The sequence below is a fragment of the Protopterus annectens genome, chromosome 10.part0, assembly GCF_019279795.1.
Source record: "Protopterus annectens isolate FY-2018-M chromosome 10.part0, PAN1.0, whole genome shotgun sequence".
NCBI lineage: Eukaryota > Metazoa > Chordata > Ceratodontiformes > Protopteridae > Protopterus > Protopterus annectens.
The window spans coordinates 1,651,134,804-1,651,155,010 of record NC_056744.1 but is presented as its reverse complement, the minus strand read 5'-3'; the positions used below and the strand labels follow the sequence as shown (position 1 = coordinate 1,651,155,010).

The window sequence follows — 20,207 nt, the reverse complement described above, 5'->3', positions numbered from 1 at the left end:
CTACCCCCCAGGCGAACATAAACACACAAACATGGAGCCTCTCACATATATTTATGCACAAATCTCCTAATGTTACCTTTCGACTAAACTCCCCAGCACCGTCATTACCATGAGCAGCTAGGAGCAGCCATGCTACTTTACATAGCCAAGTGATTCTCTGATTACATGATTGCGTAAATGCCTTACTGCATGCAGTTCAAGGGGAGACCACAAGGCTCGCCTTCAGTCTACCTCAGTAGTATGCAGCAAAGTCACAAAGACATCATACCATTCTGCTACATGTCTTCATGCAAAATTACAGAAGTAGGGCTGCCATTGAATCATTTTTTTATGAGTTCGGCCAACTTTCATAATATCATATACTTTATTATAAATAGACAGGAAAAATATTCTTAACTCATTTTTTCTACAGCTTGTGTTCTGACCTGTGCATTTAATGTTTTTTTTAATTCTGTGTTTAAATTCTGAAACCGTCTTTCCACAGTGATAGCATGAGTTTTCTCTTTGTTTCGTTCATAAAGTGTTCTGTTGAAAAATAAGTTTCAAATGTTACTTCACAAACATCTACATTACCTAAGTGAATTACTGCTCTTATCTTTTAAATCAGAACCCATTGACAAAATAGTATTATTCATCATGTCATACTTAATTGCATCGTTTTTTTTTTCAGATTCTTACCAGTGTTTTAATCTGCACCTTCAGTCTCTGTGTTCCTTTGCAGACCCTTTCCTCCATGCTTCTTCTGACTGTCTGACTTAAATTTCAACACAAGTCTTTGCACTTATTCTGTGTTTTGTAACACTTCTGCTCACTTCACCTTGTTGCTAGTATATGTTCTTAAAACTGGCTTCTGTATTAACCAAACAGATATACCCAGATTTATACCATCAATCCCAACATTTGTTTGTCTCACAGCTTTTGACCAGCATTTTCAGAATTTTCCTCTTCTTGTAACACTCATTCCACCTTCATATTTTCTCATTCCACCTTATAGGTTCATAGATTCATAGGTGTTTACTAGACTAACAACCACAAGGGCCTTTTTAAGCCTAGCCATGCATCCCAAATCTCTGACAAGTTCTGATACCCTTGATAAGTGCAAGCATGGGCCTGGGAGATGAACCATTTACAGGTTTTGTTCAAACTTATCTCCAGCCTTTGACTCCCACTGGATCAAATCTTTCACATTAAAATTAGTCATGATTGCTTCTTACCTTTATGACTGCTGTCCTCCACCACTTTGGATGTGTCTGAGCCTCATAACAGTTCTAGTGGCTTAGACTGAAAATTGTGGGGGAAGTTCCCCAGTGTTGTGGCCAGATTTCTCCTAGTAAATATGAATACCATCTTGGGTTTCCCCAAAATAGGCCATTTCCCTGTTGGGACTAACGTGATTTAAAAGAATGTAAATAAATAAAAAATGATTAAAATATGGTTTACACAAGATGTTCTATGTTATGAGAATTTACAGTGGCACAAAATAGCAATTCTTGTTTTACCCAGAGTCCTGTAATGGTGTATTACCATTACACAGTGGCATTATTTTAAAATGATATGCCTTATATTTTTGAAATAATGCAATTATATAATTCACATTCAGTTATGGTTCACACTCCAAGTTGGCTGGAACAGCTTAATGATTTCTTGCACATGTATACATTTGTGAATGTTACAGTGCAGTTGCACTAAAAGTCAGAAAGAATCCTAGGCATATCTCTCAACTGTACAGTTTTTCACAGATTATCCAGATTTTTTGCTTCATATTTTTGGTCCATTTTTTCATAAAATTGTGGTTTTCTGGCAGCTTAGTAGCACCTCACTGAAGATTGAAGTCAGAAAATCAAGACATCAAGTTTCAGACTTCATACCCTTCAGAAAATTCATATGAAGTATAACCTCTTTTATTCTATCAACTTTCTAAGTTTGTAAGAGCAATAATTTAAAATGCCCCTATTCTGGGCCTTTGTCCCACTTGTACCTATGGCTTTGTCCAGATTTCTTGCTCTAAGAGGTTGACAGGTATGATAGTTCAGAACTGAGAAGGATCTCAGGTTTGCATTCAATAAAGTTTCAAAACAAGACTTTTAATGTAGATAAGCAAGTAAGTGAAAGTACACAAATAAGTGAAAAGATGCATGACTTAATTAAATTCGAGATAAAGCAATATTATACACTTCAACACGTGTGTGCAGTAAGTCACAAACTGCAGCACTGTGACATTTAGGTCCTTTGTGATTTCCATCTAATGATTGTCCATACTGGGAAAAAAAGATTAATTTTCCTTTTTTGCTAACATTGTTTATGGTTAAACCTAAGCAGAGCAACCAACAGTTACCTGTTATACTGATATAGGGATCAGTGTAAGAATGCTGCACATGCAAGCACTCATTTCCTGGCACTGACTCAGAACATGTGCTGACTTCACTCCACAGCCACTCCCATATCAGTACATTTTATATTAACTGCTCCCCACTGATATAACGTCATCCTCCACATACTTCTTAAAACCATGCAGTCATATAAAAACCTAACAAAAACTATCCATTTCAAATTCAGGAAAGAAACAGCAATCTGATTCATAGGTTCATAGGTTGGTACTAGGCTATCGGCCCTAGGGCCTATGCAAGCCTAGCCATAACAATTCCCTGGATATTTCTTCCCACAATATTTACTTCTCTGGACCCCTGTCTAGCAGGGTGACTGACATGATCCCCAGGGTGAATTTCCTATCTCCCATCCAATCATCAAGGTTCCTTTTGAAGAGGGCCAAGGAGACTCTGCTTGACATGTGTGGGCAGTCTATTCCAGGGTATGGGGAGTCTCTGGGTCAGGAACCCATCCCTCCGGCATGTTTTGTTCATTGTGGTGACAAGGTGTAGATCCCTGGAGCATGTGGCTCTGACGGATTGGGATTTCTTTAAGTGGAGCATGTCCAACAGCTCAGGGTTTGACATGGCCTTGTATGTTAAGCAGAGATCGCCTCTGAGTAGACGATATGCCACAGGGTATAGCTGGAGTTTTTTTAGACGGTCAGCATATGGCATCTGCTTTAGGCCTGTGATTCTTTTAGTGAGGTATTTCTGTGGCCTTTCCAGCTGTTGCAGATGTCTTGTGAGGTACATACCAAACGGAGCATTATACTCTATAATGGGTCTAATGAGGGATGAGTACAGTGGGACAATGACCTCCTTTTTTCTGGATGAAAAGCCTTTAGTGATGAGGTGTGCCACATAGAAGGATTTCCTGACTGTTGTGGCGATGTGGTTATCGAAAGTGAGACCACTGTCCACCTGTGTCCTTAAGTCTGTCATCACACTTTTGATGTTTAGTGTCCTGCCACCTATGTGGTAATTCATGGGTACATGTTTTTTTTCTAAAGGGGATAACTATACATTTCTTGGCATTAAGCTTGATCCCATGGCTGTGGCACTAGGCATCTGTTTCTGTAAGGCTCTTTTGTAGAATATCCACATCATTTGGGAATTTAGTAATGGCTCCCAGTTTGCAGTCATCTGTAAATTTTGTTAGCCAGAGTCCCTTAGTGTTGGCCTGTACTTCAGAGAAGTAGATGCCAAACAAGAGTGGTCCCAGGACTGAACACTGAGGTACTCCACTTGTCACTTGTCTGGAGCTGGATTTGGAGTCAGCTACTTTTACAGTCTGGGTTCTGTCAGTAAGCCAGTTGGCAACCCATCAGGTGACGTAGGGATTTATGCCCAGCTTAGTAAGTTTATCTATGATTCCAGAGTGGGGGATGGTGTCGAAGGCCTTGGCGAGGTCCAGATAGGCTGTGTAGACCCCCTTGCCCTCGTCCACAGCTCTGGAGACTGACTCGAAGAAATCAATCAGATTCAGGAGACAAGATCATCCCTTCATAAACCCAAACTGGGTGGGGTCCAGTGTTTGAAGGTTGCCAATGTCTTTGTTTATAAGTTCCATGATAATGCGTTCCATGCCCTTGCAGATCAGGCTTGTCAGACTGATGGGACGGTAATTCCAGGGATCCAAGGTGGATCCTGCCTTGTGGAGCGGGATAACTGTAGCTGTGCACCACTCAGTGGGCATGAAGCCTGAGGTGAGGCTATGATTAAACATGACACTTAGGTGAGGTGCCAGTTCATTTTGTAGTTCATGTAGTACACAGCCTGGGATGTCATCTGGTCCCATGGATGCTGTATTCTTAGCTTAGGAGAGTGCGGTTTCTACCTTTGTGGCTGTGATTATCGGAATTTGGCAATCTTTTGGTATTGAGATGGGCCCTTTAGGGGGTGAGAGGGGGATGAAGTTGGCACTAAATCGATCTTCCAGGATATTTGCAATATCCTTGGGATCAGTATATTTAATGCCATTCTGTTGTAGCTCAGAGCAGATCTGAGCATTGCCATTTAGATTCTTGACATAACTATAGAATGCCTTGTGGTTGTCTTTGGAATCTTTGGCAATTTTATTTTCGTAACTAGCTTTTGAGGATTTTATGAGGGATCTCAGCTTCTTACTGAAGCTGGTGAGGGAGTTTTTTGCATCCTGAGATTTTCCTCTTTTCTGCAACAGTTTCTTCCTTCTGTTGTATAGTTTGTTTATAGCAGGGGACCACCAGATTGGCTTCCTTTTTTTGGAGAGGAGCATCTTGGTTCTATTTTGGATGGCACAATTCATGCACGATTGGATGCGCACGTACAGTGCCTTAGTGTAGGATTCTGCAGTCGAACTTCCAGATCCCATCTGCGTGGGTGTTGTGAAGTTTGTCAGTTCTGACTTCAGTAGCATAAAGGTGGCTTTGGAGAAGTTTTTTAAGGAGGTATCCTTACTGGGGGGTGGGGGTGGGATGTGGATGTCAAAGGTGATTTGCTTATGGTCAGACCTGACCAATGATGGGGTGACCACTGGTGTGGAGCATCTCTCTCCCATGTTGGTAATGACCAGGTCTAGGATATTGGAGCCCCTGGTGGAACAATGGATTAGTTGATCCAGGGCATTGGAATTTATGAATTCCAAGAACCATTGGGAAAAGGAGTTGGTACCAAAGTAGTTTTCCCAATTAATGGCAGGGTAGTTGAAATCACCCAGTATTAGGGTGTTTGGTTGTATCTTAATATTTTCCAGTATGTTTAGAAAGGTGTAGTGAGAATCTTGGGGCATGGTGGGGGATCCTGTAGCAAGCTACAGTTTGGATTGCAGTCTTACCTAGTGTTAGTTGCACCTGGAAAATTTCAGATGCATTGTGTTGGGCAACTAGTCTGGAGGTGTGAATATCCTTGGTGAATATGGACACTCCTCCACCTTTAGTGTTTCGGTCTTAGTTTTGTGGCCAGAAAGTGTGGTAAGAATTGTAACTTGGTATTGCAGGGGTGCTCTCTGGAGCCTTGAACCAGGTCTCAGTTACTGCACAGATATCGATGTTCTCCATTTTTAGGAGTTCCTCGAGAGAGTACATTTTGAGGTTTAGACTTCTAGCATTGAGTAGCATTACCTTCAGCTTTTGCATGCTTGTATCTGTTACGATGGTGGTTTTATCCTTTGAACTTTGCCTAAAAAAGTCACTATAGGGGTGGCAAGAGCTTTAGCCAGTAACCTGAATCCCAGGGGTAACAGGTGCATACCATCTCTGGCAAAGCATCGTGGTTTGTCGATCATGTCTTCCCAGGCAGACAAATACTGGATCCCCTTTGAATGACACCAGAAGCTTAGCCTGTCAGCATAACAAGTACATGTTGTCTTAGTACTAGAACCAGTGTAACTTGTTAACTTAAGAACACAGACAATACTCCTCATTTATTAACTAGCCTCTCTATAGAACACCTATGCATTATCTCATCACTAGCACCAGTCTAACTCTCCGACCTAATAATAATATAAACAATACTCATTTCTTTGCTATTCTTTATTCAAAGCCACCCATTACTGCAGCTGCTATAAATTTCAGACTGAAACTCATTATAATCCAGCACCTAAACATCTCCCCTTGCACTTTACCTGACAGACACCCATACTGTCGGCACCAGAATGTGTAAAAGTAAAACCAATACAGGCAAACCAGCTCTGCTGTCATAGCAATCAACAAGGAACCAGTAATCCAAAATAGTAATTATTTAGTGCTTTCATCCGTAGCAATGTCATAGACTTCATCAGAATAAAAATAGTGCAAAACCTTCCACTTTTAAATGAGCCAAAAAAAAAAATCACATGGTCATGTTATGTGACCTTCATTAATACATTAAACACCTATACTGTTATAAATGTCACAAAACAGCATTAACATATGACTTATGTAAACATATATCACATAAAAAAACATAATAAACATAGTATACGTTTGCCGCAATCTTGCTGCTTTTAGTTTTAAAATACTGCAATGACTACATATGTCACATGACATGACCATGTGATGTCTTTTGTTCTTATTTAAAAGTGGAGGGTTTTACACTGTTTATTCTGATGAAGTCAATGATATTGTTATAGAAGAAAGTGCTAAAGAAACAAATTTAAATTACCGGTTCCTTTGAAAGCTGAGCATGGTATTCATGTAATAGACACCCACAAAGTATCTAATCACGTCACCCTGCGTATACTTCTGACATGCACATTAATTCACACTCATTCTCCCCTAATGACTCATTTAAGCTTCACTTACAAAATAGTATTACTCTGTTTTTCCACTCCACAATAACAAAATATACATCCCCCACGCAACATGCACAAAACCTTACACCGTTATCTCTAACATTTACTAATTCCACTGTATACTTCACCTGTCCTCTACTAGCATTACATTATCACCTAAAATTCCTATAATGCATCCATTCAACTGCACTTACTCTTCAGAATCTCCCATGCATGCCCATTAAACCCTCAACATATTACTCACCACTCTAGATAACCTACTAAAACTCCCCAGTCACTGTAAAAGTACAGCCCATCCTTCATATTCTATTATTGCATGGAAAATTCTAGCACAAGCCCCACTGCCTAACACGGTTCCTAATTAATGCCCAAAATCTATGAAACAAAATGGGCCAAGTGTACCCTACCAGGAAAAAAAGACAGACAGGTTTACACCCTCATCTTATAATAAAGCCCAAATATTCCATCAACCACAGAATTATGGATGTAAAAGTGATAACTCAGTTAAACATTTATTTCTCAATTATAAATGCCACCTAGATGCTGGTCCAAGAGAAAGAAATAGAGGTAGAAATGTCCTACTTTTTAAATCATATCTGAAGGTGTAACTTGTAACTCAAGCTAATCCACTCTGTCCCAAAATGGTTACTTGTCAACATACCCTCATAACACAATAAATCCCTACACTTGGCTGTGGCCTAGCCTCCCACCCTATAGACAGATTAAAAAATCCTCTACATAACAGTACTTCCACAAAAAAATTAAAAATCCAGAGCCTCATTTACTTTGCGATTATAACTTCTCATCAAAAGAAGAATACCACTGAAAAAACCCTACAAAAGGCAAAATGGCTACCAGTCAAACAAAGGGCTGAAATAATGTTTTGCTCACAACTATTCAGGCTTCAACACAAATACAAATTCACTCCCCTAGCAGACAAATTAATAATAGGACCCCACGCTACATCCTCAGAAATCTTGTCCACTCGGCACCCCTCACTTCAAGCTCCTAAAACAAAATTCCAATGTTCGGGTCATGGTTCTTCTGTTACTGGCTTAAACTCTCTATCTGCACACCTAAAAGATGCATTTTCCTACTTAATTTCTGTGCACAAACTAAAAGTTCATCACCAGCAAACAGTAAAATGCCAATGCAGTACCTCTTAACACACATCTTAACCCACCAACTCTCTTCCAAATGTACTCTGATTGCATAGCTTTTTCCAGCATTTCAGCAACTCTTATGCATATAATTGTACATTTTAGCTGCATAATCTAGTGTGTGCGTCTGTGATGTATATTATAAGTATATTCTTTTGTTGTTTGTATAATATGAAATTTTATATTTGCACTTGTTACATTGTAGTTCTCTTTGTCCAAATATATTATCAGTCTGTAATTTCAGCCTCAGCCCTGGAAAGCTTGAGATCAGTGTTGTACCCCAGGAAATAAATTCAAGCAAACATAAATCAAATAATCAAGGTTTTTAGAAAGTACTTGGCTCTAGTGATAGGCTTTTGCTGGAGAAAGGGTGTCTGCATATGCCCATTCTTGGATGATTGGTTGCTACAAGCAGACTCCCTGGAAGTGATTAAGAATTCCTTGCATTTTACTCTTACATGCTTCCAAGATCCGGAGCTCACTGTCAACATGCACATATCAAAGCTCACCCCAAGAAAGAGAATTGTTTTTTTTTTCTGAAGGCACTTCTGGACACTTTCAGAAGCAGTTCCTCCTGGAGGATAAGGTATGCTGTGTTTGCCCTCTTTATCCAGAGTCAACTAGAGAAGGAAGTACGAGAATTCCTCTTGATGCTGGTTTATGTGATGTCATGCAGTCACTATGGCAATCCTAGCAAGGTTGTGTACAAGGAAATTAGTGATACCTCAGGAAAAGATCATACCAGAGCTCACTGTCCTTAGAAATTCCCATGTTTCTCCTGTGCTTCATAAAGAAGGTACTGTTATGGTGGAAAATACAAGTGTACCTCAACTTGGAGGTACTTTTCAAACACATACAACCTCCTAAGATTCTAACCACATATTATTTAGAAAAGCCTAAAGTGACTATTGCTGCGCATCTGAAAGTCCAGGGCATGTAGGACAAAGGTATGAAAAAAAAAACACATAAGTCAGGCATTAAAAGTTCTGCACCAGATTTTAACATAGGGGACTCTTCAAATCCTTACAGCCGACACCACTGTTATGTGCTACATCAAAAAGCAAGGTTTACCTGTAAGATGTCGAAGATACATTTTTCAGCTTCCAGTTTACTGAAAATGTAATTTCAAAAAACAGCAAGTAGAAAAAAACAATAAAAATAGAAAAAAAATGTGTTGCAGGAGGCAAGTCCCCTGTGCTCCCTGATGTGTGTGGGGGTGGGGGCAAGCACCCCCAAAACTGTATACACCATCTCCATGGTCATGCCATAGTGGAGAAAAAGAAGAAAACCCCATAAAATGCATCAGCTTGCACAATAGAGAATACACTGTAGGTGAAACTTACCATGACATAACATTTCATATTAGAAACACATGACGTTGGTAATCACTGGTAGGATAGCCAGAAAGCAAGTGGAAGGCACTCCTACATATCCTGTGCAGATTAGTTATGCAGGTGTGATAGGTGCTCCAGGAGTTGGGCCCGACTCCCAGGGTGACCTCCATTCCTTTTCAGGAGAATGTCTTACCAGATGGGCTGAGAATATGTTGGATAGAACTACACAGACTTGGACAGCTCCCTACTGAAATCTCCAGACTGATAGCTGAGTCCCAAGAAGCAAAAAAAATACAGGACGTTGTACTTGAACAGAGCTAAGAATATAAGAAAAATTTAGTTTTGCAAAGGATGAAGAGAAGAAAACAGTAAATAAACAAACAGTGTCAAAATGGCTTGCAATTTGCTGTTGTTTATTATTCAACGCATGGTACACCAGGCCCTCGCCAGATAAAAGCCCATTTCCCAAAAGCTACAGCAGCCATCACAGCAGTCCTACAAGAAGCGGGTACTCAGTCTATCCTAGAAGCAGCATCTGGTCCTCAGTTCACACCTTTTCCTATGCATTGCATTTCAACATTGTTCTTGTCCTTTAAACTTGTTTTTTGCTGGGAGGGGGTGGGCATGCCCCCACACACTCTGAACTTATGTGTACCAACTGTGACATAGTCATGACACGGAGAAAAAAGAATATTCCAAGAAATGGTAGTCTCTGATTTATTGTATGTTTGTAAATCTGGATTTTTGACCTTTCTGCTCAACATTTTGGGATTCTACAGTGTGGGTACCAAAATTTTAAACGATTACCTATTGAAAAGGGAAACCTTCGTGATCCTGGAATTAAAAGCAGTCCAACAGACAGTGTCAAAATGGTTTGCATATTGCATTTGTTTGTTGTTCAGCTCATGGTAAACCAGTCCCTAGACCACTGAAAGCCCATCCCCCATAACTACAATTACAAGAGCCACCATAGGATTCCTAAAAGGGAGGCTCAGTTCATCCTAGAATCATTTATAGATTCATAGGTTCATAGCAGGTTACTAGGCTAATGGCCCTATGCCCTTTACAAGCCTAGCCATTTTATACCTGTGTTCCCAATTGACATTGGTTAGAAGGTCGTTATTTGCAGAGTGAGTGTATGATCAGAACTGATTGCCCTAGTCCATGAGGGACATGGGTGCCAACCCCAGGGTGGATTTATGGTCTTCCATCCAATTGTCTTGGTTGTGTTTCAATAGGGGCCTAAGTTGACACAATTCCTATGCATTACAATTTAGCGTTGGCATCCATTGCAAAGATAGGTTTTGCCTTTGCCATTTTACAAGGTCTGCTGTTCTAGAATGTCTGCACCCTACACCTTACCAACTACCCTGTTGTCTTCATGTTTTGGGAGTCATCGCATGAAAAATAACTGCATTACCGAATAGTATGGTGAACATAGTGCAGGTGTTTTAGGAATTTATCACACATGATAATGTTTGAGTACTTTCAGTGTTGCAGGCTATATCCTCAACACTAATTTCCCTTTTGTTCTCTTCTTTGCCATCCGTAAGATTGGGGTGTGTCTTACCTTATCCCCCCCTAGCAGGCACTTTCCCTCTTCGATCTTGCCATATTTCCAAGGGAGGCTTGGGGACGATCTGACAATTGGGGTAGCACCTACATTGTCCATTCATGCTGTGGTGTCAGGGCCAAGCTGCTAGTGCAGTCATGGCAAGAAATGGCACTGGCTGAAGCCCCTTTTATACTACCATTGACCTTAGTGTTGCAGAGGAAGGGAGGGAGGTCTACTGAAGCCACAGGGAAAAGGTATAGCTCTGGAAGTTTGGCCAGTTCTATGCTATCTGCAGGATGGATATCTCACAAACCAGGACTGCAGCACTGAATTTACTTCAACGTCGACATTTATAATAAATTCCTAACAGAAGTGTACTTTCCGTTCCTTTAATAGTAACTCTTCATTTTACAAAAAGTTTACCTCCTATACAAATCTGTCAGAGGTAAATTTGGGACAGTGTTATCTAAGACATTCTAGGTGAAGAGAACCCTATGTGCCATATTACTAGGATGCAGAGCAATGCAGGAAGGAGATACTCGGCTACTAAAAGAGTGTCTAGCAATAAGGTCGACTTTCTGTTCGTTGAAATACTGTTTATAAGGCAAGCACTTCACTTTGGTAACAGATCTTGCCCTTCAGCTGTGGCTACGTAGGCAAACTTACAGTAATACTAAGTGGCTCCTTTGGGTACCTACAGCCCTTTCAATATATACTGATGCACAGATACAGTATGTATCAAGACTGAGGATTTATACTGACACAGACCCACTGTAACCATCAGAAATGCTCCTATGTTGCCCAGAGCTCAAAACCCATCGTTATGATTCCAAAGTATCTTGTTTTTTTTTTTCTGTAAGGGCAGTAGTTGTAGCATGTAGGCTACAAATGGTTGTGGAATCTGTGTAAGGGACTTTAAATGTGTACTCTGAATCCATTCTTCAAATGGAGTGTGGGAATATTCACAGTCTTAATTGCCACTTACTGTGACATTAAAGAGAGTAGTCTGAAGGGTTAAAATCAGAAAGTTAGCCTTTCTCACAGAGTTTCAGGTGAAAGGGAGACCTGAAAGGGTGAAGTGAGAGAAAGCACAGTCAGGTCTAATCTGTGGGATGCAGTCTGGTAATTTTACCTTGTAGAAGTACCTCTTTCTAGAGCTGAAAGTTATGTCTGGAAAAGGCTTAGAATCATTGATGTTCAGTTTACTTAAGAAACAGCCTGTAAACTGAAAGAGCTGTGTGGATTGCACTGGGTTATGAAGGCACTGTGTTTTTTTTATTTTATTTTATTTTGAGTTACAAAACAAAACAGGCAATAATTTAATTTATGGGTTATTGAATAAACCTGTGGTTTGTTTGCCCTGCTTTTGGTGTCTTCATTAAACTTACAGTATATAAATGCATTCCCTGACCCCCCTTATGGTCACACATACCGATCAGTATGACAGATCTGTCCTCCATCACTTTAGACCCCAGAGAATGATTAAATATTACAGATTTGTTTCTGAACTCCTAGACAGATGTGATTTTTTTATGTCTCAGATTTTCTTGAATCCATCTATCCCAGAAGTGTTCTCTAATACCAGAGACCCACACAAAATCCTTCCATATCACATGGCAGGTCCCCTTCATAACATCGACCCACAGTTTGTCAAGTGTCAGAACAGCGAGACAAAATGTCATAATTTTACAAGCACGAACTGCTAGAACATCGTATATCCTCCATTATGAACTAGACCTGACATGACTACATCCAGACTTCATATGTAGACCTAACACTGAACTGTTGCATAATTTGTAGTTAATTTTGATTTACTAATCCCTAGAGGATGATGTTATTGAATGGTAACAGATATTTTGGTCCTGCAAGTGCTAATTTTTACACTTCAGAGTTGAACCTTAGATTCAACAGCCCCACTTTTTCATTCATCTGTAATAACGTGATCGTGCGGTTATGGCTTTCCTCTGTCACTATGGCTCATGGCACAAACAATATAATTTCCTCTAACCTCCAGCCCACCAAAGATACACATTTTTCCAGTGGGACTAGTCCCACATCCCCCTTTTGAACTGAAGATTTGTTTCTCCTTGGCTTGTTCTGCATGAAAAAATGTTTTAGGAAAAATACTCTGGACGATTCGATGAGTCCAGATTCAAAGTAGTTAATGGTCACTGTTACAAGTCTTTAATGCTTTCTTCTCGATGTGTGGTTTGTTGAAGTGGTTGTTCGATCATGTAAAATAAATCTGGTTTGAAACGTATCACTCTATGTGCCGTTTCGGTTACCAAATCCTGCTGTGGAGCAACAGTCCTATATCTTATTTGTGCTTTCATAAAATGAATACAGCCTGTTCCTCCAGTTACTCTGGTACAGCGGAAAATCTTCGCCTTTCTTTGTGCTCTCAGTCATCTAACTCAACTATTTTTTGAAACAACTCTTCATGAGAGAAGTCCCATACTCAGCCAGCCTTTTCTTCATTTCACCCTCTGGTGTTTGCAGTTTTATCAGTTCATCTGAATAGCTAGTTAAAGCTTCTTCTATTTTTTTTCCAGCTTTTTGTTGTTTGAAGTGCTATATTCCTTCAATGTTTAATTTATTTTAATTACTTCTGAGTATATTTGGTTGATTTTTTTTCCCTCTAGATTACTGGAAACCATTTCTTGAACATTGTGCAGCCATCTTGGAAATCCCTTTCCTCCTTCATTCTTTCTCTTGTCTTTCTCCTTTTTCAGAGTTTGTAGTCGCCAAATTGACATGATTTTTGCTATAGCCTAGGAGTCATCCTTATGCTGGTTGTATATCTAACTACTCTCCCAAAGAGGACAGCATCCTAGGAGGTTGTCCATCTCTCAAGGCATAGCCTGAGTCCCTGGCCTTGGTGACTTGTCTTTCTACAGTGGTAGTGGGCTGGTCTCTGTTGTTTTATGTCAACAAGTGTGATGTGCTATATTGTCTCTATATTCCTTGTTTTTTTAGGAAGATGCTGTTAGTTTGGAACAATACATTAAACAAACCTTTGAAAAACTGCACCAGTTTCTCCAAGATAAGGAACAAAAACTTATTCAACAGCTTAAGAATGAAGAAGGACTTATTACTGAAGTTCTGAATGAGATGGAAGATAAAGACAGAAACACTGAAAATGATATCATGACCACTGGGAAGATCTTAAACATTGACTTGGAGCTTGTACATCAGGTTGGTTTGCTAATAGTAAGCATGCTTTTATTTTCTCATTTTGTACAGCTTTTCTTTTGGAAATTAAAATAATGCTTGGCTGCAAAGATGAGTTAACATTTGTAATAAGGATATACCAACAGTTTGAACTTGCAAAGTAATACGTTTAATTATAATTACTCATTCTCTTTTTTATTTGGTCCTTGTGGATATGTCAAACATTGTATTTAGAAATTAACTTGCCTCTGATTTATTCTGATAAGCAACTGAAAGAAATACATAGCACACATCTACTTTTTACTGTTGCATTATGATGAACTTATATAATCTTAAACTTCAGTTGGACAGGGTATTTCTTACTGAAATATGATGAAAGAAATACGATTCAGAAAAACCGCGGAGGTATGTCATGGATTTGAAGCATGCTAATGATGGGGACTGCCCAACAAATGCCCTCACTGGGGAGCAGTGGTCACCACAGTCTCCCTGTTTTAATGCAACAGCTCTGAGGTTGTAGTGCATCAGGGAAAGTTGTAGTTAGTTGGTGGCTTATGTTGTACCTTAAAACTTTACCTTTCTCCTGCCGCTGTGTATTATGCTATATGTTTGAAGCTGGGAATCTTCAGCAACAGTTGCTTTTGCCAAATGTCAATCTTTCTGTTTTGGCTTTGATTAAAGTACTTAAAGACCATTTCATATAATTTCAGGACAGCATGATGTTTCATTTGTTATCCATGTGCATATTTTTTTTTTTATGCATAGTGCAATTAAATACCCATTTGTTAACCAGGTAAGCTTACTGGGCACACAGTCCCTTTTGAAGGTTGATCCGGGAGCAGTGTCTGATTAAGTAAGGTTGATCCGGGAGCAGTGTCTGATTAAGTAAGGTTGATCCGGGAGCAGTGTCTGATTAAGTAAGGTTGATCCGGGAGCAGTGTCTGATTAAGTAAGGTTGATCCGGGAGCAGTGTCTGATTAAGTAAGGTTGATCCGGGAGCAGTGTCTGATTAAGTAAGGTTGATCCGGGAGCAGTGTCTGATTAAGTAACGTGCTCAAGGTCACATAGTGGATGGATGGGGATTATGGGAATCAAACATTGTATCAAAGGTGCTACAGCTCACAGGCTTAATCCTCTGTGCCAACTGCTAGGATGTCTCTTAAGTATTGAGATAAACATACTTCTGTTTCCAATTTAAGTTGTCAAACCTACTTATTTTTCTGTACCAGTCATTTTATCACATTCAAAAACATAGTTTATTCTCTCCAGTTGTTTTTTTCCTTTTTAATTTGCCAGAACTTCTACATAAACAGGGCTATTTACACCATTAGTCAGTTGGTAAATGGCAAGCCTCAAAGATGTGTGCCGTAATATATATATACACACACACACACTTTTTTTTTTCTTGTTATGATACATTGACATACAGCAGAATGGACTTCTTCTACAGGCTGTGCTCAGTGGTACTCGGTCCTTTTCATTATGTTGCCACAGTCCGTGCTTTTGGTTAATTTCCTACCGTGGCTCCATGGTAGCTGGTGGGACACACAAGTGCGCTGCTCCATTCCTGTAAGCATGTTAGCTCAAGAACTGGAGCAAAGCCATAAATGTAAATGAAACAAATGCCCAAGTTCAGGGATAGATTTAAAATATTACTTCTAGATGCTTTGAAAGTTGATAAAATAACAGGTTTTTGCATTAGCACACATTTTCTGAAACTCAAGTGTCTGTCATTATCTAATGGCCATAGACCTCAATGATTTGCAAAAAAAAAAAAAAAAAAAAAAAGCAGCTTTTATGAGGAACAGATGAAGTCGGCAATCTGATATTGTTAATCCTCGTTCATTCCTTGCGCATGGGCATCAGTTCCGAGCTCGGAACAGAGCCGGCCATTTTCCAAGCTCGCGTCACCTTCTAACTCTCGAGCTAAACTCTTACCCACAATTCCCCTCTCCCTGTTACCTCAGATTTCGTTTGCCACGTTGCCATCCGGTAGTGTCAAGCTACTTCTCTTGAGCTAAGTACAGTCAATTGTTGTTTAATTGCTTTACAAATTACTTTTCTGTCAGAAAAGTTGATCTTTTATTGTCTCTTGCCCTATCGCATCTAGCGTTCATAATTTCCTCAGGTTTTTTTCTGTCCTTTCCTTTTTACTACGAGGTCATTTTCTCCTTACCATCATTGGTAATCCTTTTCCCTTTCTCTTTCATACCTTCGGGTGCTGTCTTGTACCATTGTTGGTACTTTTCTATTTGTTAATATGGCAGATAAAAAGGGTAGTCTGGGGTTTATGTGGTGTTCTGATTGTGGACACAAACTGCCTACTTCTGATGCACACTCTTTATGTGTTTATTGTTTGGGAGCTTCCCATTTATCTGTTGAACCATCCTGTACCATTTGTGAAAACTTTTCTAATAGAACTTTGTTAGAAAGGAAAAATAAGCTGATACTGATGGGACTTCTAAAATCTCCCTTTTCAGAGGCTATTTCCGGGTCAGAGGTCTCAACCCCTCCTAAAGCCCATAAGAAAATGGGTGTTTCTACTAAGGCTAAATCCTTGCCTTCGTCCCCGGCTGGGGACTCACCAACCAAAATCTAAAAAGGCTAAAATTTTGGCTCCGGAGCTCTCTGTCAGCCCCAGTGCTTTCGGTGCCCAGACTTTCGGCACCAAGGCCTTCGGCTCCATTAGTGATTTTGGCTCCGTCCTCTCCTGCAGCCTTCTACATATCGGAACCAAGGAGCTCCTTGGTTCAGACCATTACCACTGTATCAGCACCGAGCATTCAGTCGGTGCAGACCTTGACCGTGTCGGCTCCGAGATCTTCCTCGGAACCGAGGCCTTTATTGTTGACTCCAGTTTTGTCAGTTCCAGCTTCGGCACTGGCAACCACTTCGGCACCGATCCCTGTGTCGGTGCAGACAATGACATCGGCACCGATGACTTATTCGGTGCAGACTACAGTAGTTCAGTCTTTCTTGGCACCATTGTCCTCTGTGCAGTCAGATGAGATGGGCACCGAGTTTGCCTCTTTTGTGGACAGGCCTGTTTCTCCCTCAGTCTCTTTTGAGGTCCACTAGAAGTCTTTCTGAACATGATGTGTTGCGTCTTGTGGACCAGGCATTCTTGGCCAGAGGTATTCTACCCCCCAGGAGCTATCCTTCCTTGGGAGGTGATCACCCATCTCCAAAGACACCTTCTTATTCTCCTCCTTCATTGCCTTTGAAGTCCATGGATATAGTACAGTCTTCCCCTTCTGCGGTTCTCTTTATGGATCTCACTAAGGAACCGCAGTTGCCTTCATGGCAGGAAAGTTTTGCTATGACCCAGGATGTCAGCTGTGACACACATAGCTTGCTGCTCGACAGCCATCCAGGGACTCCGTGTCGGCAAGCTGAGCCACTTAGGGGAGGAGTGCCCCCTTTCCTTGACATACACTCCTCTCCAGGTGGGCCAGCCTTCCAACTGATGGAGAAGGCTTTCGCTGCTGCTGGTGATACTGGACTGTGTCTATACCTCCACCCTCCTCTGGTACACTGGTTTCACAAGTCGCACCTAGCGGACACCGGGTGCATGGGCCTCAGGACATATTCCCTCAGGAATCCCCTTTTCCGTTGTCTTCCCCAGCTTCTCCTGCTGAGGAGGTCCACCGGAAAAGTTTGTGTAAGAGGAAGCACATGGACTCCACATAGCAGTCCCTCACCAAAGACACAAATTTCGATGAGGGGGAAGGATCCCCTCGGTCTCCCTCTGAGGTATCCTTTGGCGATATCACTGAAATCCTGAAAGAGAGGTGACTGGCAGCTCTCTAATCCAACCCCTGAGGAATCTTTGTTCCTGCAGGCCTTTCGCACCTGGCCCCCTACCTCCTGAGTTACTCCACCTGCCGATGAACTTGTCAAGTTCATCGTGCAGCGTGCTTGGAAGGCCCCCGATACTGTTGAAGCTATTCCCCGGAGGCCAGATAAGATCTTGTCCCCTCCTGCATCAGATCCCCATTGGTCCAAAGGTCTTCCTGTAGATGCTTTGCTGATGATGGCCACAACAAAAAAGGATCTGGCAGAAGAAGAAAGCCAGACTGTCCATCCACCTAACTGAGAGTCCTGGGCCCTGGACAGAATAGGGAAGCTCACTTTTACTTCAGCGACCTTCGCTATCAGGTCCCTGAATTATATGGCACATTTTACCAGGCTTCAAAGGGATCTGGTTTCTGAGCTCTCTGAAACCTTGGCTGGTGCAGTGTCTGATGAGGTCCGTGACAAAGTGACCTCTCAGCTGGCCACCATTGAGTCTATATCAAACTCCTCTATGCAATTGATATCTCACTCATCAGAAGGAGCAGCTAGAGCGGCGGGTTCAGTTGCAGTCTTGAGACGACGCACCTGGATGCGCTTGTGCAACTTCGTGGAACATTTTAAGTCTTCCTTTATTAATGCCCCCATTGAGCCCTCCTCGTTGATTGGGTCCAAAGTAAAAGCACACTGGTCAGATGTGAACAAGACGGTAAGACCCTTTCTGCCATAGGTGTCCATTATTCTTCCCCTCAATGTGCTTTCTCCCGAAACCAAAAGAGTGGGAAGATGTGGTTCAAGAAATCTCAGGGTCCTTTCCGTGACACACAGGCTGAGTTCTCCCCCAGAGGCAGAGGGGAAACTCACAGGGAAGACTCTCCTTTTGGGGCAGACTGCGTAACCAGGGTTCCAGGGATTCTTTCCCTGGTCAATCCTACCAGCGCTCCTGGAGAGCGGCCCAACTCCTTTCCTCTGGAGGTTGGGGGAAGTTTCTCCTTGTACCCTTCTGCCTGGCTAACCATCACCACCGATTCTTGGGTACAAAGGATCATAACCAGAGGTTATCATATCCCCTTCGATCTTTGTCCCGTCCCTTCACAAAACCTTCCCGACGTTCCACTCAGTCAAAGGGAAGAAGCAGCACTAGAGATAGAAAAGCTGCTAAAAAAGAGAGTCATCCAAATAGTCCCTCCAGACCAGATAGGATCCAGATTCTACTCAAGACTATTTTTGGTGCCAAAGAAAACCGGGGACTGGAGACCAATTTTGGATCTCCGTGTATTGAACAAGTTTGTGAGAGTACAAAAATTCAGGATGGTCACTATACAGTCTATCCTCCCACTTTTGGAAAAAGATGATTGGATGTGCTCTATAGATCTTCAAGATGCGTACTACCACATAAAGGTGGACAGGCCATCAAGAAGATTTCTGCGCTTTTGTGCTGGAGCCAGTCACTACCAGTTCAGAGTACTGCCCTTCGGACTCTATACAGCCCCCAGAGTGTTCACAAAGTGCATGGCAGTTGTCACAGCTCACTTGCAACTTCAAGGATTCCAGGTGTTTCCATACCTAGATGACTGGCTCATTTCCGCCCCCACCAGACATCTACTGGAAAAAGCCCTGGCATACTCTCTCCTCGCTGCTCAAAGGTTAGGCATAACCATAAACTGGCAGAAATCCAATCTTACCCCATCTCAGTCGACAGAATTCATAGGGGTTATCTTGGACACAAAAAACTGCAGAGCTGCTATTCCAGAGCACAGAATTTTAAGGATAAAGCAACAACTAATTCCAATCCTTTCAAAGGAAAAATCCACGGCTCACTCGGTTCTACAGCTGTTGGGTTCCATGGCAGCCTCCATCACCATTGTTCCCCTGGCCAGGTTTCACATGAGGCTTTTACAATGGCTACTGCTCACCCAATGGTATCCTTTTCAGCATCCTCTTTCAGCCATGATTCAAGTAACCCACAGGTGCAAACAGGATTTAAATTGGTGGATGATACACAATCTCTCACAATGGTCTCGCCCCTTTTCCCCCCAGCAACCCAAGGCCACAGTGACCACAGATGCCTCCCTGATGGGGTGGGGGGGCTATGTCAGGGACAGACAGTCCAAGGCACTTGGTCCCAACTGGAGGCCCATCTGCATATAAATGTTCTAGAGCTGAGGGTGGTGCTTCTGGCATTGCAAGCATTCCATCCCCTGCTGCCGTCTGGGACAATTGCGATTCAATCAGACAACATGGCGGTGGTCTGGTACATCAACAAGCAAGGTGGAACCAAATCTTACCCCCTTTGTCGAGAGGCCATGAGGATATGGCAATGGGCGATGGCTACTAACCATTTTCTTCTAGCAATGCACATTCCCAGGAGTCCAACGTGATAGTAGACAGACTCAGCAGGTGCATTCTACAACCTCATGAGTGGTCCCTGAATCCCTTGATTGCGGCGGAGATCTTCCACCACTGGGGCCGTCCTTGTTGCAACCTCTTTGCATCCTCGACCAACTACAAATGCAGCAACTACTTCGCCCTGATTCCCCCTCCAGGACAGTCATGTAGGGACGCTGTAGTACA

The 20,207-nt window shown here is 41.7% G+C and overlaps 1 protein-coding gene across 1 annotated transcript in view; it reads left to right on the top strand.

Moving 5' to 3' along the window:
• Positions 1-20,207, top strand: part of LOC122814368 (zinc finger protein 729-like) — a 600,102-nt gene that overhangs the window by 26,516 nt on the left and 553,379 nt on the right. The window contains exon 3 of the mRNA XM_044086953.1: positions 13,647-13,865. Coding sequence (XP_043942888.1) covers positions 13,647-13,865 — 219 coding nt within the window. The remainder of the gene's footprint in view (positions 1-13,646; positions 13,866-20,207) is intronic.